This window comes from Falco punctatus (assembly GCF_963210335.1).
Source record: "Falco punctatus genome assembly, chromosome: 5".
Classification (NCBI taxonomy): Eukaryota; Metazoa; Chordata; class Aves; order Falconiformes; family Falconidae; genus Falco; species Falco punctatus.
In genome coordinates, this window is record NC_137584.1 from 77,672,214 (window position 1) to 77,696,265 (window position 24,052).

At 41.3% G+C, this 24,052-nt stretch overlaps 1 protein-coding gene across 2 annotated transcripts; it reads right to left on the reverse strand.

Annotated features, from left to right (window-relative positions):
- Positions 1–1,534: 1,534 nt before the first annotated feature.
- On the reverse strand, positions 1,535–23,869 carry ENPP5 (ectonucleotide pyrophosphatase/phosphodiesterase family member 5). 2 transcript variants are annotated; one of them, XM_080388547.1, is made up of 4 exons: positions 14,800–23,869; positions 10,815–11,684; positions 6,736–6,912; positions 1,535–5,318 (listed from the first exon to the last, which is right to left on the reverse strand). In XM_080388547.1, exons 2-4 carry the CDS (start codon positions 11,677–11,679, stop codon positions 4,948–4,950), a joined length of 1,413 nt encoding a protein of 470 aa, XP_080244673.1. In that variant the 5' UTR covers positions 11,680–11,684; positions 14,800–23,869; the 3' UTR covers positions 1,535–4,947. The 2 variants fall into 2 exon arrangements, with proteins under 2 accessions (XP_080244673.1, XP_080244674.1); XM_080388548.1 differs by lacking the exon at positions 14,800–23,869 and adding an exon at positions 12,099–14,291.
- Between the last annotated feature and the right edge of the window lie 183 nt (positions 23,870–24,052).

Here is a 24,052-nt window from a genome sequence, read left to right on the forward strand (position 1 = left end):
GTAGGAATGGTTTCAAAGTAGCTCTTGTACATCCAGGATTTCATCCACATCATGTACCAATCAGGAGAATCTACAAAAAAAGTCTTTCTGCTTAGACACAAAGTTGATATATTTAAGGATGATTATTTTTTTTAAATGATAGTGCCTTAAACGTGATGAAATATTTCCACTGCCTAATTACAGTTTGTGTAAATTACTGCTTGTGGAAGTTAGCAACTGATTTCCTTTTCAATAGCCAATTCAAACATGAGAAGTTTTCTTCCCCCTTCCTCAAAGCTTTGACAAAGGAGATATCCTACAATAATTTACCATGACATCTAATGACTTCTTAAATACACACAACTCTGCAATGTTCATACAGAGCTTATTAATTTAGGGTTAGTTCTTAACACTTAAACAAGCACTTAAGTTTAGAAGGGAATTGGTGAAATTTGTAACAGTACTTTGCAGCAGTAAAGACTGATGTTTCATTATGTCAGTTGCCTCTGTGAAGGAACTCTCAATACTGGGTAGAGAAGCCTGCAACCATCCACCCCTCCAGCTTTATACGCATTTCTGTGCATTAGCACCAAGGAAACTGTTCCAGACTTGAGCTGGTTTTAACCAACTATAGGTCCAAACCACTTGTTTCATGGGAAAGTTTAACTTGCTATAAATTGAAAAGAATGTACTGCCTATGAACATCAACATCATGTACCTCCAAGCACGAGACTACAGGGACAGATGTTTGCTTTAATATGCATGGTACCACCTTTTACTGCAAAAAAACCCCAGTACTAGAGATTTGTTAACTTAATATGATCCAATAGGAATTTATTATGGAAAGGCCATCATCCATTTGCAATACTGCAGATAGTGCTATTGAACTTAATACCATTTTCATGTGCGTGCAACAATTTTTGTAGTCTTAACATCTAATAAATGCTTGCATTACCTTTACTGTAGTACAAACATGCTGTTTCTTGAAAGGTATGTACAGCAGCACAGCTATGGTCAAGCCAGCATCCATGGGCATTATTTAAGCAGGGAAGAAGATTTGAAAATAAGCCTGTTAGATTTGTATTTTACAAAACAGCCTGACTCAATAACTGTATGTTTGTCATTCTTCCCACACACAGCTCAAGATTGTGGTGTTCCATGCTTCTGAAAAGCCACACTGCACAGCCCTTCATTTTATAATAGACATTTTTGCACTTTGTTTGAGACTGCACTCATTGTAAACAGCATTACTGCAGCTCTTTAACAAGACAATCTGGAATTTATTTACTATTTTTTTAAAATAAACTGTATTACCATTGTTGGTAACAGATAGCTATTACCTCCCTATAGAGTAGCAATGTAGGAAACAAGAACTTTAACCTAGAATTCTTAAGTTCTATCACAGTTGCAGTTCTTTTTAATAAAGGCACACACTCTGCAGAGTATGAGCAATATCTGGGATGCACACGAGTTAAGGCCATTCTCTCCCACCTGTCCCCCCACAATTCAGACTTTTTTTCCAGAAGTATTTTTGAATGAAGCAAGCACTCAATGCTTGATTGCACTATAGCAAAGATATATTTCAACTTCAACATTTCCAAACGTCAAGAAACAAAGAAAATGTTTGACATCTCCAAGTATGCTTCACAGGTCAATAATGGAAAACAAAATCATGCAAGCTTCTCAGTTTCCAAGCTTAAGTTACAAGTAGTGTATAGTGTACTCAAATACACTTTCCAATGAACTTGTTCATACATGGTAAAATGTACCATACACAGAAACCAAATCCCACATCCTCCCCAACCAAACAGGTAGTCTGAAGAAGTATCACATCACATCAGAGAAGAAGTTGCTTTTTCTCCCAGTGGTATCATATGTGCTTTCCATTTCATTACGCATACACCCAACAACTTAAAATGGTGTTTCACACTGGCTAGGCAAAAATCCTAACATGGAATCTACCCAAGAGGTACCTATAAAGACACCTAAGCAATAAAGGAAACATGTTGAAACCTAAACTAAAATACCCTAATGCTGACAGATTCCCTTCAGTTTGCTACAAAGTTTCATTTTACCCTCCTCAAAAGAAGGGCCTTACAGTGCAATACAGAACAAAGACATCAAGAAGAATTCTCATGTTCATATTCTGAATCTATTTTGAACAATATTGTTCCCAAACCCTTTGTTAGGGGAAACCTACTGCTCTTTTCTTGCTGCATGTTTGGGCAGGTAAGCCCAAGTCCCAGCATGAACGAACAACACTGACCAACTCTGCCCTCTCCTTAAAATCAAGGGTCACTTCGGCTGACGGAACTACCCCATCGCAATTAAAAAAATGGAAGTTCAATGAACCTCTGAAATGACAATCCAGTTATTTTTACATCTGCCATAAGCACTGCTATGAAATTACTGCAAGAATTTATATTAAAGCAGCATGTTCCAAAGTGAGAAGTGTGTAACTGAAGTAGCTGCAGATGAGGATTACAGCATCTCCAGTTTTCACTGTTACTCCCTTAACCAAGCCTGTACATCTTTCTTTAAGCACACGCTAAGTTTGTGCTACATTTCTTTTTTAAGTTGCAAACAAGCAAGAAAAGGTGGACTCAACACATCAATTGGCTATCTGTCATCCACTTCTTGGAAGGTAGCTAGGGAAGGGATTAGTAATGATTTAGAGGTTTAGGTTTTCTACTCTGACTTCCCCACTGTCTCTAGAAACTACTGTGTACATCATAAGTGCCTTCGTCTTTCAGCTGGACAAGCCCCTGTAGTATTCAGTTTTACCTGGCATCAGCAAATTAAACTTAAGACATATCCAATGGTCAGCTCCACCAAGAATCAGCTTTACAGCATCAGGCACATCTAACCCAGGCATTTTCCTTCAGCGTTTTCTTAAAATGGCAAAGTAGGAAAACAAGGCAGTACATAGACCGGTAACAGCAGAATTGCAGACATGAGTCATATTAAGTTACACAAAACTTCATATCTATCCCCCAAATTAAGGGGCTGTCCTCCCAAGAGATCTGCTAGTTTTCCTGCCTTCTCAAAGCTACTATCACAGCTAGACTTTCAGCGTACACCTTAAATTGGAGTATTTCATTGCCTTACCTCTCAAGCATTCATCGCAGCTAGCTGTGGTCTCTGGAAACTTCCCACAGCTGTTTGCAAGACAGCGTTAATGCTAAGCAAGCATCCCTGCCATCACAGAGGCATCCAACAAGTTACTTCTGACACAATGAACGCCAGACAATTCGTAACAGGGCACTGTAGAGTCATCACTAAGGCAGTGAGTAATAAGCTCACTTCTGAACTCACCTAGATGTCATTCATTAAGCCTGCAATTAAGTTCAGCAAAATGAGTATTTCAGTTAGCTAGCTTGCTGCAGCTTCCAGCTGCAGTATTAGACTGTTAGTCAGGCTCCTTGTTTGACACAGCACATCCAAGGCCAAGATGATCCCATCTTTGCCCTCTGCTGGGTGCTGTGGATAAAGCAATAAATTGCACTTAGAGACTCTTAACACCAGACCGAGTAGTTGTGTGAATCCCGAGTTTCTTTCTCCTTCAAGCACTGCACCCAGAAGCAAAGTGCAGAGAAATACTAACTTACACAGGGAGAAGAAAAAAAAAATCAATTTTTTAAACAAGCTGGACAACTGGACAATTCTCACTTCATACCATGTTTTTCAACAAATCTTAGTCAGCAGCTTGTTACCTACTATTTAAGTGAGCTCATCAAAAAAACCCCACACTACAATTGCAAGATTGATTGCCTCACACAAAGATTGAGAGTAATACAGGTTTTTTGACTCAGAATTAATAATTTTCCTTGACAGAGACTTTCCTCTGGAAGAAAAAAACTCCAGTGTTATACCTTTTTTCATATTAAAGTGTGCTTTTTCAGATATGGTTTAAGATTTATACGGCTGTTCCTTAAATTGCATGTCTAACCCTACTCATCAAATTCTAAGGTCCATCCAGACATATCAGATAAAATACAAGACAGCAAGCCAAACTCACACTAGAGAATAATCTCCAGTAACAGATCAGATGCATATGCAGTAACAAGCTTGACAGTACTCTGAAGCCAGCTTGTACATGTATGTTCATCAACTACATGAGACTCATTTGCATATACAGGTGTTATGTTTGCACATGTCTTTAAACTGCCAGCTGCATGGCTTTCCTAAAAAATTTAGTACAGCATACAGGAAACAATAGAAAAAGTAAAGACCTACATTTACCTAAAATCATACCTAAAAATCATCAAGACCTATATTTACCTAAATAAATTTTAAAAAAATAATCAAGACTTTTAATACTGATTGCAATACCACCTAGATTCATATTTTGGGGCTACAATTAACACAGTACTTCAAACAAATATGCCTAACTCTAAACTTAAGACACTTAGCACTGCATGACCTAGATTAATAATAATGTTATTTTCTGCAGGATTTAATCCACTGTTCTCGGTAATGGTGATCCATGCAAAAGCTTCCTTGGCCAGGGAAGAAAAAAACCCCAAAAAAGTCTAGTTGCATTTAGTGACTTGTTAGACTCTAAGAGACTTAAAGAAAAACCTCTCAAAGAAAAAACAAAAAAGGGTGGGGGTGAGAATTAAATTACAATGTAGTAGTCTGAAGTGCACCTCAGTTGATGTTATTTCCCTAAAAGCAGCTCAGAATGAAGTATTTTGAGGTCCATTGTCAATACATATCTAAACACATATACAGCTTCCCAGGTTTGCCTAGACTATTTTCAACTCCTGAAATATTAAGTGGTTGTAGGGTAAAAGAGAAACATGCTCTTTGTCTGCATACCTAGTATGTACGTACTCCAGTGTACCAATGGATCTGCATCCGTTTCCTTTTATTCCACGTGTTTGTGCTGATCCACCTCAGAATTTTTTTTTTTTTTTTGTATAAGCTTCTTTTAAGCATCAAACAGGAAAATAGCACCAAGTGTTATTAATCTTGCAACAGTGGCTGGGCAGCTTCAGTATGTTGCACTTGCATGGTATTCAACTGGGTGAAGATAAAATGCTTAACAAAAACTGCAATAAAAACAATAACAAGAAAGCTGCCCAGAAAGACTCCTACAATGGTAGCATAGGTGTCTGCTCCAAAGACTACAGGAACTTCTTCAGCAAGTATATCTTTCACAGCGTTGAATGAGCCATTGTTTGGCAGTGCGTTAATACCAAGCAGATGACACAATAAGGGGTATATGTCTGTAGCATTCATGACTTCTTTGGTGGCATTCTTTCTGAAAGCAGGCCCAACTGCCAAAAATATTGGATGCATTTCTGGTAAGATGTTGTCATATCCATGATTACCAACTGAAAATAAAAGATAGATAAAGGTCAATATTCTTAAGCTGCAAAACAAACATTGAACCTTTTCCTAGAACTAGCATAATGCAGAAAGGGAACAGCCATTTATTCTTGCAGAGGTTTAGAAGAACCATTTCTATCAACAGCACAAATGCCTCCTATCAAGTACCAAGTCTCACAACTACAAAGGGAAGATGCCTTAAAAAAAGAATGGAGAACACTATTTAAAAAAAAGAAGGGAAAAACAAAAAAAAGCAAGCTCAAATGGCAGTAACAGCACTACCAATGGCATGCTATGCTACACCCAAGTTCCCTTAATTTTCCTCAAGGAAAAAAACCCAACTTTGCAACTGTACCAGATCTCTTATTAAAAAAAAAACAAAAAACAAAAATCCATGTAGATAAAGGCTGTCTCTGACTCCTAGTAGCAGGCAGAACTCAAGCTCTTACTGCTTTGTCACTTTGTCCTGTTTTGTGCAATACGTACTCATCAACAAGAAAAAAGATCTCACTAGTGGGTTTCCAGTGGCCCTTCCTTACAGGAGCACTAAAAATCTCTGACCAAGTAAAAAAACATGCAGGCACAAAAAGCTGCTCTCATAGCCATCAACAACTGATAAACTTGTTAAATCTTGTAGGCAATGAAGCTCTTCAGCTTCATTACCAGCAGCAAAGTTTAAAAGGTTTTCAATTAAGAAACTTAAGAACTGGCTATATGACACCTGTATTTTTTCCTCCTAGCTAACCAGAAGTTGCAGCTTACTGTGTCCATTCTACCCATAATAAATCTCAAAAGCCCAAGGTAAGGAACTTGAAGGAAAAAACCCAAATGTTTTTTAATGTAAATCAATTAGAATGCATTTTACCCTCCAAGGCAAATGAAAATCACTGGTTTACAGTAACACAATATCCAAAGACTCTTCCTACCAACAGAACAAGGTTCCTCTAAGTGTAGGCATCCACAGAAGCTGAGGACTTCCAGAAAGCATTCTTTTATTTCCAACCCAACCCTTCTCCAGTAAATAAATAGTACATGATAAAACAATGCTATTCATCCTCTACTCAACAAGTTCTGTTACAATGTGGTTTGGTTTTTCTCTCTCAGGAAGTGCTTTTCAGTTTGCTAGATCTCACAAGACTTCCAAGTACGTGGCCACTAGAACATGAATGATCTTATCACAGTAATTTTAATTTTTCGAAACTGTAAGTCCAGGTCTCCCTCCCCTAATAGTAGGGTGCTTCCCTTCCCATCACAAAAAAAAAAATATTATAAATTCTACATGCTTAGCTTTAGAGTTTTCCCTCCCTGTCTTGACAAAAAACCAACAAATAACAAAAAAACATTGGTTGAGATTGGGAAAGTACCATGTAAGGCCTCCAAGTAAGAAAATACAGCAAAACACTGTAAAGACAGAATACTTACATTGAAAACCGTCAGACTTATTATATACAATTTCCCATCCTTTATCAGCCACTGCTAAGATTGGCTGAATTTTACGGTTATGTTTGTAATGTAATCTATCTGGAATCTGCTCCTTTTTATACACAGTCATGTTGGGATGAGCATTGGCCAAAGTTTCATACACTTCATCCAGTTTGCCTTCAAACAAAGAAACAAAAGATAAAAAACTTAAACATACCAATATGTTTACTGAACTCATCAGTAGTTTAAATACCACTGAAAAAGGACAGAATGCACTTCCCCAGAAGTTAATCAGAGCTGTAAGTGACAACAGCAGAGTACAATGCGCACAGAAGTTCCCATGAAAAACCCTGAGTGTCATTCACAGTAAGATCACAGCTGGCATCAGACTGCATAGCTTATTCCTAAGCAGTAAGTGCTTTGCTGATTATAGAAAAATCCCTAATTTCATAGTTATCAGAAAGCTTCTCACAGCAATGAGTTAGAAGACATTCAGTTCACCCTCATGGAAAAGAAACCAGCTCCTCCTGGCTCTATGCAAAGCTTCAAAGCAAGAAGATGGCTCCCAACACGTTCATTGGGGCCACATTCTGCCTTTCCTCTAGTTAGCTATGATGACAACTGAAAATATTTATTTATTTTAAAGCAGTTTAATTCTTAGTTGTTTTCCTTTAAAAGGCCAAAGAGAGCAGCCACTTTGTTTCTTGGCATCTCTGAAAACTTATTTTTGAGAGAACCCAACTATTTATTTCTCCTTCTACAAGATGCTCCAATAAACAGCTACATATCTGATCTCATTTGATCATCCCAGCTTTGATCTTCTCCCATTTTGGCTAAACTTGTCACCAGTTTAGATAGAGTAGGTAGTTTGTTGCTACACACCATGTAACATCATAGTATTAGCAATTAATTGCCTAGGGACAAGCACAACTAGTTTGCATTAATCTTTTACGGAAGCCCTCGAGTTGCAGTCCAGATGTCACTAACACATTCAGAGCTGTACAAAGACTGCAGAGGCTTAAGCAGGGAACACATGACAAACATGCGAAGGGACAGGTTGGACTGGCAGATGAAGATGGCACTTTTGGTCTAGAACCATCAGCCAATCTCCATATTCAGGAACAGCTAAACAGTACTCCCTACTCCTTGTATTCTTAAGCGTTTACTCCTTTCCCTTTCCTACTCATCTACTGCACAGTGAACATAAACTCTCAAGAGCTGTATTAACACCATCAAATAAATCCACTTTTTCCATTCCCAATTCTTTATTTCCTTATTTCCAGTTTCTGAGCTTTTCTTTCCAGTAAAAGTCACTGAACAGACAGAAAGCAGTTGGACAACCTGGAACACCAGGACACAGAAAGGAGGAACCAGAACACACAGACAGGAACACAAAAGCAAGTTCAGGAATCTGCATCTGAGCAAGTTCCTTCAACCCTCACCCTCCCCACTCCATTTAAGCACAAATTCCTGTTGAGGGTCATGTAGTGTACATAACAGACTTCTGGTACATACCAAGTAACTCAGTAAGTACTTTGTGCTACACACAATTCAGTCAGACAACTGAGTTTACAGCTAGTCTCTGTAGTCAGTTAACAGTGCTACAAGGTCTGAAGCATCGTGATGAAGATGTCTACGCTTCCTTTGTGGCAAACACTGACATTTTTAGCAGACAAGTGGGATTTAAGCACATCCTGTCATTTTGACTTATCATTTCCTGCTCGTTCTGCCTTCGTAGCTAGTGGTACATCCTGCAGCGGGTGCTCCTGCGAGCGAGCTCGTCTCTGTCTGTCCCAAGAAACGATCGCCTTGATGACTACAAGAACAAGTGCTTCATTTGATCCAAGATACTGCCTGAAGTAAGCCAAGGATAAAATCTGGTCTACCATTAACAGCGTGCATAGCGTCTTGAATGTATCTTGGGGTGGGGGTGGGGTGGGGTATGAAGTTTGGGAGAAGGTGCCCGATGTCTTTAAAGAAACCATCTCCACTTTCCCTCTCAGTTCCCAAGACCCACTATCAAAATTCTGGAAGAAAACTTGAAATAGAATCATGTATAATGTTTCTTATCTCAGAATGGCATTAAAAAAAGATTCATTAAACTTAAACACAATAAAGGTCGAGACGAGACAGCAAAAGTCCAGATACGATAGAGAGAGTTACAGCAACAAGAAAAAGGACTTAAGTCTAGCATTTTTAGGACTATTTTAGTAACAAAATTAATTTTGTTATGCCCCTTTTCTATATGGGTAACAGGGAAGAGAAGCCCTGAATACAGCAAACTATGATTTTACATTAAAGTAATTATTTGAATTAATGTATTTATATTAAATGCAAGAAAAAGGCCAGCATCACCAGCGGTGCTACAGGTACCATCTTCATGAACTTATAATTAGTTCCACACACACTAGTACGGTTAAATAACAGCTTTAATCCATCTCTCAGTGAAGAAATATGCAGCGAAACCATTAAAGTAGCAGAAATCACTGCATTTTTAAGCATTCAAAATTTTTCTCAATGTCTCACTGAGTTTTACCGGTCCCTTGGTTTAAGCCAGACAAATAGAACAGCTGTTGAAGAATCAGTCTTACGTACATCAGTATATGTTATTTCACACCTAAACTGAGAATGAAGCTCATTTTATAATATTTTTTATATTACATTATATTTATATTATATAAAATACAAAATTTTATAATAACAATTACAGCTGGTAAAATGGAAGGACGGATTTTAGCTGTGCTCAAAACTAATTCTTGTTTATTGGTAGTGTAATAAGTATCTGAACTTCTGAGCAAAATCAAATCCAAGCTGTTTCTGAAATCCATTGAAATGCCCTTTTTACTATTCTGTCATCTAATTGCTGCAGAAATACTCTTTTCAGCATTTAGCAGACAGAAGAATCATCTTATGCATCTTCAAGTTCTCATTTCCTGCATTAGGGATGTTTCAGTGCTAAAGTATACTTTTACAACTCCTTTATTTAGTCATGAGAACATCTTGGTCAACCATGCTCGTCTCCATTAGGATGGAGCTTCCAAACTCGGCTCTTCTACCACCACTGAGAGAAATATAGTACCCAGCTATAACCACCTGAGTGGGCTCAGGCAGCAAATGATCTCAGTTTGGACATGCTAACATTTTAGTCCAGAGCATTCTTCAAATTAACAATGACAGGAGACATTTGTTTACACATTTAAAGGTCATTTCAGACTGCAACGTACCCTCCCTGCTGAGGCATTAAATACAGAGTGCTATCCATCAGTGATGCAAATGTTACAGAAATCTTGAAAAAACACCTTTTCAGAGGCCACCTTAAAACTCAACTTCCAAATTAGGACTCCTACTCACACAAAAAATACTGCTTTCCAGGTTAACGCATTTGCACAAAGTAATTATAGCTTCTGATCATCAAAACAAAGAGCAGCACCTCTACATCAATGAAACTAAACATACACCTAACACTTAAGCAAGCCTTCAACAACTGCAACCAGACTTCAGATTTTAATTCCAACAGTATTCTTGCCCATCATTATCACAATAAAAGTGGTATGAACAGAACTGGCTAGCTGTTCAGCATGATGGGGAAAAAAACCAACCACTGACGTGAACTACAATAGCTGGCAGGTAATCAAATAGCCAACATAGACATTCTTTTTATCAAAGGGACCCATCTGGTTTCAGTTTACTGTTTGAGTTAGAAATCTAACCCTTCCACTACGGCTTTAGTATCTTGATGAAAGGCAATGATATGTAACATTCAGCTGTTATCTATCTAGAAAGCCATTCATCCTCGATAGTGCCGTTAGATTATCTTACTTCTCCTAAGGACTCAAGGATATTTGGCAATATTAGTCAAGAACAGACCAATTTGCTCACTTTTAATTTCAGAAAGTTAAGCCAGGCTCTTGACAGAGTTAGTAAAAAGAGCAAAAAACTGATCCTGCAAGTAATCCTTGTACAAGGCTGATGTCCTACTGGCATCGGCGCTGCTGCCAGCACTTCAGGTAAGGAATGAAATCTCTAAGTTTTAATACTCAAGTATTTCCTTCAAAGAATTTTACTGCTATAGGTCCTACCTTCATTTGGCAAAATAGCTACTGCAGGAGAATGCTCAATGACTTTATAGAGCTCTCTGTTCACATACTGATCAAGCTCAATGAGCCTTTCCGAGGACAACTGCGACATTCCATGATCACTTGTGATTATGACATTTATCACACCCCACAGCTTCGCCTTCTTCAGTTCAGACATAAGATATCCCAATTTTTGGTCAATATCACTAATTATTGGTCCCATAAGTGGGTTTTCTGGGCCCAGAATATGTCCCATCTCATCAGGCTGTTCCCAATAAAGGAGACCAAAGTTTATGGGTTCTTCTGATGTAAACCAGTCAATAAGCCTAGCAACTCTGTCTTCAAAGGAAACTGATTCATTGTAGGGCATGTAATGTGTAGGAAAGAACCCATGTATTTTCACATCTGTTCCAGGCCACATAGCTGCACCGGTTTTATGTCCTTCCCTCTGATTTGTTACCCATATTGGGCTGGCTTCTTCCCAGAACCTGGAGTTATGGGTATCCATTTTGTTCAGAGAGAAAGTTTCATTCAGAATAGGGTCATACATCTCATTAGCAACCATACCGTGGCTTTCTGCATAGAGACCAGTCACCATTGTATAATGATTCGGATATGTTTTTGTTATAAACACATTAGTGACCTGTTTGACATGAACGCCATTCTCCATGGCATAATGAAAATTGGGAGTTGAGACTTTATAGATGTAATCCCATCGAAATCCATCAAAAGATACCAGCAACACTCTGGACTGGGCTGGCTGGAGAGACAATGCACTTGGAAGAAGTAGTAAGAAAATTGCCAGGACTTTCCAACAACAGTTCATGGCTATTCTGGAAGGTATTCGTCCCCTCTTCTGAGGCAACATGGCATCTGTTGAGCAGAGACAGAAGGTTTGTTTGCATTAACCTATTTGCCAAAGTCATAGCTTCGTTTTAAGAATGAGCAGCTGAAGTACTCCTTTCACATTTATACAGATTGCCTTACTAACAGTGAGCACTTCAAACAGGAATGAGACCTTTTACCTATCAGTTATATCAATATCCCAATGTCACAGATGGGAAGTGAGACACTACAGTTTGTAGAGTGAAACACAGTTCACAAAGCAACTTCTTTATCCAACACCACTGCCCAGCCTCTTCCTTTTTTCTTCCGGCTCCCAATACACTCTTACTCTTGCAATCTGACAAATTTTCAGTATTTTCTGTACTCCAAGTTGTAAGAAACTGTCCTATGAGAAACCTGCTGCTTGTTAAGAGTTAAAATGTAAACAGGGGCAGTTCCCACCTCAAGAATAACAAGGTCCACCTCCACCAGGACTTTATAACCCTCATTAAAATTTCTGGAGCATTACTTCTCTTCTGCGCAAGTGTGGCAGAGGCACATCAACGTCATGTGGCAGGGCAGCCTAGTGGGAGCAGGAAGTGCATGCTGGAACTAGAGGACTCTCCGCTTGCACAGCTCCCATCAGGGAGAAAACATCAAGACCGGCCAGAAAACATCACAGATTCTCAGCCCCCACACTTGGTATGGTATTATTAATTGTGCAGAGTATAATTTCTAGTGGAGAAAGCAGCAAATAAGCTTTGAACTTCAGATAGAGCAGCATATCCATTAAAAGGTTTTGTTGCTTAAAAGGTATCAGATCATAGAACGGTTTGGGTTGGAAAGGACCTTAAACATCACCCAGTTCCAGCCCCCCTGCCATGGGAAGGGACACCTTCCACCAGCCCAGGCTGCTCCCAGCCCCATCCAAGCCTGGCCTTGAGCGCTGCCAGGGATGGGGCACCCACAGCTGCTCTGGGCAACCTGTGCCAGTGTCTCACCATCCTCACAATAAGGAATTTCTTCCTAGTATCTAATTTAAATCTACCCTCCTACAGTTTAGAACCACACCCCCCCTTGTCCTATCAATACAGGCCCTACCAAAAAGTCTGTCCACAAGATCAAGAGTTAGACAAATAAAGAGCAGGAACACCAGTTTCCCAGCACATTATCACATCATTAACCTGATCATAGCTTCCTTACATAACCAAGCTCTCACTGATCAACTGATTCTGACAATTACTACCAAAGGTCACTTCTAGCGTGCAGACAGCTTTACAAACAAAAATGTATACAAGTCATACAAGTCAGTGTGTAGATCTTCTAACTAACCACTTCTATCTCTGCAAGGATTGGAAAGAGGTGATTGGAAGATACAATGGTACAGTTGTGAGCCACTGGAAATGCTCTATCTGTCAGGCAAGCATCATCTGTCATTTCCAGTCAAATAGCACTGCTACCCAAGTGCAAGCAAATGAACTATGCAAGACACAAGAAATATAACACAAAACCCATTCACAGACCACATGAGATGGTGCCCTAAACCATTCGGCACTTAAACATTCAGCAGTAATTCCGATCATATGGCTCAAGGACATTGAGTATTCCTAGCTATGACTGGCATTCCTTATCTAGCAGCATGACATAATATGACATGTAAGCTCATATTGTATTGGGTTGTACTCCCCCGCCCCAGTTTCCCTCAGACCTTCGGAAACACTGTCTTGTTCAAAACATAGCTAACTCAAAGTAAGATGCCCGTAAGAACCCTCACCATGATTTCCTTATTTATAACTGACCTAAAATTTCATGCTAATATTCCCTGCTTCTTGCTCAACAGCATCATTTAACCACAAGACCTGATACTGTACAATCCAATCTTGCATGCTGATTGTACTGATACTCCACACAGTTTCCTTTAGGTTCCAAATTTTCAGCAATCCTCTGGAACAAGTCACTACTGAAATACATCTGGAAAACAGTGGCTGTGTAACCAATCAATCCATTTTAACATCAGAGGACATAAACATCCTAGTTCATATAAAAAGTTATAGCATAACAAGCATCTGAATACCACTGCAATGATGGTATAGGATCTGTCATTTTGGTAGAACATGAGATACCTTCCATGGGAAATGTTCCTACTCCAGTTTCCCAGTTCCTTCAGTTCCCCCCAGTATATCTCTCTCATATGTATTTTTACACTGGAAACCCACATAAGCACTGTTAAATTGCACGCAGTCCAATGGTTCAGTGGATGCGCATGTCTCCCAAAATTAAAATCCAGGCCTGGAGTCCTGCTAAGAACAAACTGACACTTCAGAGATGTAACTCCCCTTTCAGCAAACAGCACAGAGCCAAAGGCTGACGAATCACTCCATTTTGCCCGATGTGGGGTTTCTTTCAGCTGAAACTGAAGGGAGAAAGGGAGAACACACTGCTGCGTTCATGTGAACCCCATCTGCCAAATTAAGCATAGCCCATGGCTGAGACATGAATTCCCCCTTCTGAGGAGTGACAAGTATAAATGTAAGTCCCCTCAAGTGAAATCTGGTCCTTACTTCTGAATTTTACATAGTTAATGATGTCAATACCACCTACTCCTTCAATGGCGTATTTTTAATATATAATGGGTTTTTTTCTAAGGACTTCCTGTACCAGTCTTCCCTGGATACAACCTGAGGACACCTCCCGACCCAGGCCACTCCAGAAGCTCCGCGCCGCGAAGCTCGACGCTGGGGCCCTGAAGGGGCCCTGCTGGGCCGAAGCCATCCGACTGTCCCGGGCAGGGAGCTGCCGCACAGGCGGAGGGACAGGGCCGCGCCCAGGGACCCGTCCAGCAGCACACGGCACGGCACGGGCAGGCCGGCATCCCCCTCCCCGGCAGCCTCCCACCCGGCATCTCACGGGCACCTCCGTGACAGCCCCCTTCACCCTGTCAGGCCAAGGAGGCGAAACTAAACCGGGACTCGGCAAACCCACGCTCCCACGCGCGACAGCGCACCGCTGACACGCCGGACGGCCCCCACTGAGGCCCACTCGGGCCTAACGAGCCCGCCCGCCTCCCACCCCCGGAACCCTCAGCTCAGGCTGCCCCAACTCCCGCCACCCCACCGGCGGGGAGGCTAGGAGCCCGGCCGCGGGGAGCCCGGCCCGCCGTTACCTGCCGGCGGAACGACCGCACCGCCTCGCCTCGCCTCACCGCGCTGCGTGACGCCCGCCCCGCCCCGCCCTGCCGCGCCCCGCCCCGCCGCGCCGTGAGTGGCCAGCGGCGCTGTCAGTCAGTGCCAGGTAACGGCCCAGGCGCCGTGAGGGGGGCGCGCGGCTGCTGTTCCCCCCCGCTGTGAGGAGACGAGCGGTCGGCGAGGGCAGGCGCTGGCCGCACGGGGCTGCCCCGTCGGCGGGCTCCTCACCCGGTTCTCTCACCCGGGCCGAGCTGTTTGTTATTCCTTTATTCTAATTTGCACTAAGTAGAGGGTGAGGTGGCGCCACCCGCCCCGCCTAGCTCCCCACTGGCAAACCCTCCCGCTGCTCACACAGTTCACAACCAAAGGTACCCGCCTTCATTGCTGACAAGTTACCCGATTCCTTCTCAGTGTCCTATTTCTCAAGTAATTCTCTCTTGTTAATTAGTTCCCACGCTCAGTCTCCACTTCTTTTCGGGCCCGGGGGGTTTCTTGAGTCAGTGGTCGCGATCTCCCCCTGCTGCAATTACCGGTCCCCTAATTAGTGCTTCTTGTGGTAAACCTCCAGCTGGTGGTGGTGCTGGTGGAGCGGAGAACCAGCTGGTGCTTGAGGTACAAAAATGCTTGTATCTTGAATTCACCCTTAACAACTCCTTTGCTCTCGTCGTCTTCAAGTCAAACTCCTAACAACACATTCACTTTTGCTAATTGTTTGACATCATTTCCCCCCTTTGGGGCTACAAGATTTTTCATAAGCCTCACTGCTCATTTCAGCTATTACTGTGGGAATTCCTACAGATGATTGTACAATTAATCTCCTAACTCGAAGCAATACAGATTATAACAATAAAAGTGACTTCTATAATTATAGTCTGAAGTAGATTTGCCAACCATCCAGTAAGGAAGAATTCAAAACGATGTAATATTTTCTTTAGCCATTTTTTTTTCATCAGATTTCTAAGATCTCTACTAGATTGTGGCTTCCACGGGGTATGTTATTACCAGTCAATCTGTAAAAACACAGGCACCCCCTGTAGTACATCTGCTGTAAAATGGGGTCCATTATCTGAAGAAATCCCTCCTGGTATACCAAATCTAGGTATAATTTCTTTTAATAAAACCTTATCTACTTCTTTAGCCCTGTTGGTAGGACAAGAAAAAGCCTCTAACCAAGCAGAAAAGGTATTTACCAATAAATATTTGTAACAATTGTATCTCGTTAGTCCTGTAGAATCTATTTGCCAGTGTTCTCTGGGTGTTATTCCTCACTTTACGTTCCTTCCTTGTATTTTCTTTCCTATTTTAGGATTATTAGTGCAGCAGACTACCCACTTTTTAACTACTATGCCCACAAATCTTTGCATCCTGGGCCCCCCAAAAATTCTTTTTTGCTAAAAGCAACAAGGCATCTGCTTTCCCAGGAGTTTCCCACTATTCTTCTTTATTTTTAGTACTGTCCAATTGTTCTGCTAATTGGTGGTCTTCTTTTTTTATACCATTTGGCGGGGACAAACCTATGTGAGGTTTTGGGACTAAACTCCTTCAAAGTTTGGTTCCCTTTACACGGATCTGCTCTTTGGTTTCCTGTTACAATGTTCATATGTCCCTTTTGATGTGCCTTACAATGCACTGTTGCAACTTTATTCGGTAGGAGAACTGCTTGTAGCAACTTCGTAATTTCAGTCCCCTATTTCACTGGGGTTCTGTGTGAAGTTGGGAGTTCTCTCTTGTTCCAAATTGCCTTGTGTGCATGGACAACTCCAAAGGCATATTTCGAATCCTTATAAATGTTGACTCTCCTTGACTTAATTTCAAGGGTCGAGTGAGGGTTATTAATTCAGCCTTCTGGGCAGAAGTGTTGCTAAGTCTGCTTTGTCTTCCATCAGTAAACGGTTCCATTTCTGCCTCAGATAATGGCTCGTCTCAAAGGTCTGTCCTGCTGGAGTGAACTTGTTCCATAAATGTCAAACAGTTGTGATGTAATTCTCCAGTTTCTGAGGCCAGAAGCAGAGTATCTGGGTTACGGCTAGATGTTTGAGAGAGCATCACATCATCTTGCTCCAACAACATTGCTTGATACTGAGCCAAGCCACTTGGAGAAATCCAGTAATGTCCTTTATTTTTGAGGAGAGAGATCACAGCGTGGGGTGCATACACACTAAGGGGTTGGCCCAGAGTCAGATTTGGAGATGCTTTGATCAGAATTACAGTCGCAGGTACTGCTCTCAAACAGACAGGCCACCTTAGTTATTTGGAGAAGTATCCCACCAGTCCCTTCCAGCTTCCTACCTTCTGTGTAAGCACTCTCAAGTGCCACTTGTTGTCTTCCATGCACAGGCGATTGAAACAGCTTCTGCAAATTTTGTAGTCCCAATGTGGGGGCTTCCATCAGCTTCCTTTTTATTTCATCAAACGGTTTTTGGCATTCTGGAGTCCATTCTAACACTTTTCTGGTCATATAAGGTTTGGCTATCAAGCCAAAATTTGGAATCCAGAGCCAACACCAACCAGCCATTCTTAGAAACCCTCACAATTGTTTCTTTGAGGTGGGGACAGCAATTCTGCATATCGCCTCTAACCTGCCAGCACCCAGCTTTCTAGTGGGCTTCCCTTCTTCTGGTTTGGGCCTTCTTTCTAGAAACTCAATATCCTGCTAGGCCTAAAAAGATTCAGTAAGCTTATAGTCACCTCCAAACACTCTTCCTGAGCATCTGTTCCAATCAGTGTATCATCCACATACTGTAACATTGAAATGTTTTCATACTCATGACACCATCATTCCAATTCTTTTGCCAAAATATTACCAAATATTGTGGGGCTATTCTTGAATCCCTGGGGAAGGACCATCTGGCACAGTTGCATCTTCCATCCTGTGCATCCCATTCAAAAGCAAAGATAAATTGAGTGTTCATCCACTGGTATACAAAAGAAAGCATCTTTCATATCTAGCACTGTAAAACACACATTAGTTTCTGGTATTGAGGTGAGGAAAGTATAGGGATTTAGGACTATTGGGTGGACATTGACTATCCAGGTATTAACTTCTCATAAGTCTTGTACCAATCTATATTCCAAAGATTTAGGGTTTTTTTACCTGGACTGGAGTGTTAAATTCTGACTGACGTTCTTGTAACAGACCAAATTTCAAGAAAGAGTTTATTAATGGTTCCAATCCTTGTCGGGCCTCTGAATTTACAGGATATTAGTTTTTTTCTTACTGGTTGTACTCCTGGTTTCAGCTCACTTTTTACTGGATCCATGTTTTTCACTTATCCTGGGATTTGCAATGCCCAACGTAGCTATATGACTGCATCCAAAACTTCATCAGGAGTCTCTTCCTTCGTAGGTTTTTCTTCGATGAGCAGGCATATTTGTGCTTTCCATGCATTTTCTGGAGGAACATGCAACCGGACAGAGTCCTCAGAAAAAGTTAATTGTGCATTTCACTTACAAAGCAGATCTTATCCAAGCAGAGGTAAGGGACATTCTGGAACATAGAGAAATTTGTGCATTAATTTCACGTCACCATTCAATAATTCCATTGGCTGTAAAAATGGCCTGCAGATCTCCCTCCCTGTCGCACCAACACAATTTATTTTGGTTTTATTTAAAGGTCCCTTGCAGCTAGTTACTACAGAATGAGTAGCTCAAATGTCTATCAAGAAACCTGTTTTATTCCCCAGCTTAACTGGAACCAGATGATCAGCTGGGGAAATAGTAATGGGTGCCTCCAGTCCCCTTCGATCTAAACCATTTTCTGTCATAAATCCTACTGCTCCTTCTGACTCCCTTTTCTGCCCACTTGCAAGTAGTGGACATTCCTTCTTCCTGACTGCAATAGGCACACTGCACATCGTTTGGTTCCAAGAGGCAGGTCACCTCGTCCTTGCTCCTGACCTCATCCTCTCCATCCTCTCCACCCTCGGATACTCATTCCTCTTCCTCATTCTTGTCCATTAGTTAAACCAGCTAACAACAAGGTTTGAAATTTGGCTTGGCATTTTTTCTCTTTTTCTTCTAATTCATCTCTGATACATACTTTGTAGGCAATAGACACTAGCTGTGAAATCACCATTCTGCCTGCCCTTTCTGCCTTTCGGAAGTGTTTTTCTGATATCTGGTGCAGATTGTACAATGCAAAGACATTAAATTGCATCCTGCTTCCTTTGTTTTCAGGGTCTAAATCAGTCCACTTATGAGCCGTTACACACAGTCTCTTATAAAAGGCCAAAGATGATTCTTTCTCTCCTTGTTTTACCTCCTATAATTTTCCAGGGATCTCAGATTTCTCTGCTCCACTCTAAATTCCATACAAGATTACCCTTTGATATGTTGTCAACCAGCCTAACCCCATGATGTTACTCGGGTCCAACTTTGGATCCTCTTGGATCCTCTCTGGGGGGAAATTAATTGGGATTCGGGGTTCCCTGTAATACATTCTTGTAAATACGTTCAATTTTACGATTTGAGTTTATCATCTCAATTTAATAATTTGATATCAACGGTGCTTGTGCAGGTCTAAAGATGGGCAAGTTGTAAGGCTGTCGCTTGCATGTCGTAGATTAAATAGGCAAAAACTAGGGCCCAGGCTGGGGCAGCTGTGTTTTGACCCAACTGTAAAGGCAAGAAGCAAAATTCACCTTCTGGATATCTGCAAGTGCTTCTTCATTAAAAAAAAACAAACAAAAAAACCCCAAAAAACAAACCAACAAACCAAAACACAAACAAACCAAAAAACCCCCAAAACAAACAAGTGATTTTATTCAGGTGTTACTATCTGCCTTTTTTCTCCTTTTGTGTTCTAAAAGCTCCAGATTTTCCATTTTTTACCTGGCAGATGCTTTTTCCCATGTTGTGATGTTCAAGACCCATAGCCATACCCTGGAATGAAGAGGAAAATGAATTTATCCATCCCCATCTCACTAGAAACTGAACTGCAGGATGGGACAAAAATCCGAGCTGGGTTTCCCACCTTTACTAGTTGAGAATCTGTGCTACATGTAGGTCCAAGCCCATGCCTTATGTACGTACATACATCTATTACCCCACTTCGTGGCAGTGTACAAAAAACATTATACTTTTACTGATGCATAGGAACATGTTACTTATTAATCACTTAATAGCCTAATTTGACATGTCCTGGCGCAAACAAGCATGACAATGCAAAGAAAACAAAACCTGTGGGTTTGGGGGTTGAGGTGGTTTTTTTTTCCTAATCCATACAGAATGAACCTGCTTTCTTGTTGATGGCAGCCTATGGAGGCTTCACATCTCCAACACAGGACATTATTAGTAAGCAGGTAGAAAAGGGTGTACCTGTAACAGGTGTAACCTGTGTACAGGCAAGGTTCTTGGTAATCCAGGTAAGATTCTGGCTCCCTCCCCTCCTCTGTGTGTAAAGTTACAGCTTGGCTTCATGAACTGGACATCACTGAGCTGGCCAGGCTCCTGCAGTAAGGGTCTCACCCAAGCCTGGGGCAGTGGCAAAGCCTGGTCGTGGTACGTAAATTCTTAAAGCAAGGGTGATGCCTTCCCCCCCCATCACCCCAGCTCTACCCAGCTCTAAAAACTGTAGTAGGAGACAAGGTTCTTTTAATTGTTCTCTTAGTATCTTTTTTCCCCTCCCCTTCATTACTGTTGTGCTGTCACTGGTACAAGACAGACTAGTAGAACACTGGAAATCTATACTGCTGCTGTGATTGGTAGAAGCTGTTTGGATGTGGCTTTGTACAGAGCAAACTGAGGTTAACCACATCTGTGGCACGAGCTTCATCATCTCATTCCTGACAGCGACCCACACCAGGAGCTGGGGACAAAGGGGTAAAACCCAAACCAAAACAAAAAAACATTATACTATTGCACTTGTGGGTATTGAGACATCTAGTTGCGTGCCCTTCAACAGCAGTGTGCTGCCTCACACCAATAGCTACTGCCATTAAGTAGGAAAAATAGTACTCACATTTACTGCTGGCTCCAATGTTAATTTTGGCTTCTAGTCACTCAGATCCAGAGGTCTGGGGAACTACAGCAGTTACCTGCACACTTCTGCAGTGGCTGGAACTAGTCACTAGAGGGTATAGGTGTATATGGATTTAAGGCACTGATCTAAATAGTTGGAAATTATATTTATCTTGGATATAAAAAATGGCTCAGCTGCTTAACACTGTTATAAAATGAAAACAAAGAATGGACAAGGAGTTTGCTAATTCCACCAAAATGTTTAATACCTTAATAGATTTTCATTGATGTACAGAGCTAATGTGAATATTTGTACAAAATATGTGGTTAAAAATAGTATTGATTTATAATATATACAGATATGTCACATCTGTCAGAAATGCAGACATTTGAATGAAAACATGAGTAATGTTTTTAAATCTACAACAACATACATGAAATATTTCTGCAGCTACCCACAGCAGGACAACTTGCCAAATGGACACTGAAGGATCTGTCAGTCATTACTGATGGCATTTCTTTCAGAAGTTTCTGAACAAGAACTCTGCTCTAAAATGGATTCAAAACATCTACCTTCATTAACCGAATAGCGAGAACACATCTGTGTGACACTAATGTAGCCACAACTTTCTCATACTAGATAAATGACCGATTACAGTAAATTGTTAAAACAAGGCTGATTTTCTAGTGTACAATAATAAAGAAGTTTAATTCTTCTTGCTGGATACTCTTACTCAGATGAGTGAGGAAGCCCCTGACTCATGGAGAGCAAATGGGCCCTTCTTAATACAGCTCTCAATTACATGGATTTAAATCCTGAATTCTGTCCTTCAGGTTCTAAGTATCTTCATTTTTCATTAACGGTGAGGCTGTGCACACTTCACAGCTTCCCCAGCCTTACTCCAGCAAGAATCTCACTAACACATGTCCCCAATTCTAGGCTTTGTAGCTACTGCATCAGTACACAATCCTGTACAAAGATAACTCTTACTGTAGCCCCAGAATCTCTGCGTAGCAACTGAACAAACAGACAACGGAGAGACTAATTAAAGCTGTCTTTTAATGCTTTCTGAGCACTTCTGCAGTGGCAGCATTCGGGGTTCTTGCCTTTCCATCAGAAGTGCTGCTGCTGTTCTACCTCTAGCAGTGCAAGCTTCCCTCCCCTGCAAGCCAAAGCAAACATACTTGACACTTCAAATGGACACGTGGGAAAGCCTTTACAACACTTTCTCCCTTGTAAATTTACTCCTGTATGCTGCAGTTTGTGTCTATTTAAAAAAAAAAAAAAAAAGCACAGCTCATGTTAGAAAAAACATCTCCTTTTATGAGACGCCTAGAATATTTGAAGCTGCTGTACTACCCCCCTGCCCTTCCCCACCCAAAGATGTGCTAACCCACGAAAAGCAGTGTTTGGTTTTGGGTTGGGTTGTTGTTTTTTTTTTTCCCTAGCTTAACTAGTTATTCAAAAGCATTGTGTGAGGATGAGTATAGATGACGATCTGTCTGGGACTTTAATCCATACCTAGTTTTGCTACCCAAGCAGGATTTCTTAGGCAGAAGGGAATCAAGGAAATGTGAAAGTCTTAAATTCATACTAGTATGTGAGAGAAAGTCTGAAGCAGCGAAATGTTTAGTGATAAAATGTTTACTACTAAAGAAAGAACAAAAATAAATTTAGTAAAGGTCTTTTAGAGGATGTGATCTGAAATAACTGTAACCCTAATCACGATATCCACAATAACCTACTTAAATCCCCTCTTCCATAGAAAGCTTGTTCCGGCTCCTCAGCTGCGCAACAGACGCTGCCTTCACTTCAAGCAAGCTGCTCCAATAAGTCTGCCTGTAACACCACCAAACCGACTACTGGTTTGATGATCAGGCAGTAAAATAGCAAAGAACCCAACCCTTGTGAGCTGCTGAATCATTTTAAGAAGTTGAGTGGATCATCAGGGTGTGAGTTGGCAACTACAGACTCCCCTTTCCAACACCCCCTTCTTCAATCACCGTTTTGCTTGCTTTGATTGTGGGACAAAAAAATGGAGGCTGCACAAGGAAGAGCAATAGCCCCAGTGTTGGTAACAAAGCTCCGGCTGTGAGTGATCAAGGTGTGAGCCGTAGAAGCTTCAGGCTCCTCCTGCAGCTGGGAGAAATGCTTTTACATCTCACTAGTCAGTGCCATGCAGGGTCAGGCTGCACATTATCACCTGCTGCACGAAAGCCCAGGATAAAATATTGCCTCTTTGCATGTCCAAATTGTGTACTGAAGTTACACACGTACAGTCACGTCCTCAACCGAAGACCAGTTTGTGATCCTCTGGGATGTACAGCCCTCTACCACCTGCAACCCAAGCCTCGAAGCTTATTTCCAGGGGTTGTGTCCAGTGCCAAACAAGACAGAAAAGCCACAGTCAGCATGTAGGTAATGCAGCATTTCAGTTGGATCAGGAGAACCTTACTGTAGTTGGGGAAAGCTCATTTGTTGCTTAAAAGTGAAGAATAAATCAGGCCTCCTGTAGCGCATTTCGCCTCTAAAGTGCTCCACCAGAAGATGGCTATTACTATTTATAGTCAAAACAGAGGTCAGGGCCTATCTTTTCACAAGGAATTGGCAAGCTCAGAGCTTACGTTTCCAACAAGATTTCTTAAGCGGATCTGATTTTCAGAATCATGAACAATCACCTTTTGAGAAACTAAGTATTTCATGCCAGGCACCCAGAAAAAAAAAATTAGTAATAATTTTTGCAAATGCAGATCTGAATGATCAAATATAAGAATTTCACAAGACAGTCAGCAAACTCATCTCCTGGTTTCTGATCCTTTGCAAGATCCAGTACAAATTGATGCAGGGGACTACAAACAATTAGTTTCAGTTTTTGTAATAATTAGTATTAACAGACAGTTTGCCCCAGCCTGGATGCCATGTTCCTTACTGAAGCACTCACGCCTGCTGCATTTAGCCGTTATTATAACAGCACAGGAAGAACCACACTGGCTCTTGGTGCTTCTGCTCACCAGGGACTGCGCTGTGGGGTTTTTTTTGCATACACCCAGCCAAATCCACAGCAAGCCAGTGCAAGTTCACATGACTCTGAAACTGCAGCAGTTTAAAATGGGGCACGGCACATCCTGCCAAGGAGAGCTATTTTTTCACCCTCATTTCTACTGAAACAGAGGTTGGCCTATGTCACACACTTCAGCATTTTCAGTTCTACCAGTTAAGCAAGCAGTAGTATATACCACGCTAGTCAGTTTATTAATATAGTTTAACTCTTT

Bases quoted from the DNA above. Each gene is read 5' to 3' on its own strand.
- ENPP5 (XM_080388547.1), bottom strand. From the start codon at position 11,679: ATGTTGCCTCAGAAGAGGGGACGAATACCTTCCAGAATAGCCATGAAC. The intron at 6,913-10,814 runs GTAGGACCTATA...CTTTGTTTGAAG, and splicing joins AGCTATTTTGCCAAATGAAG to GCAAACTGGATGAAGTGTAT. The intron at 5,319-6,735 runs GTAAGTATTCTG...TTTTATTTTCAG, and splicing joins TAAGTCTGACGGTTTTCAAT to TTGGTAATCATGGATATGAC.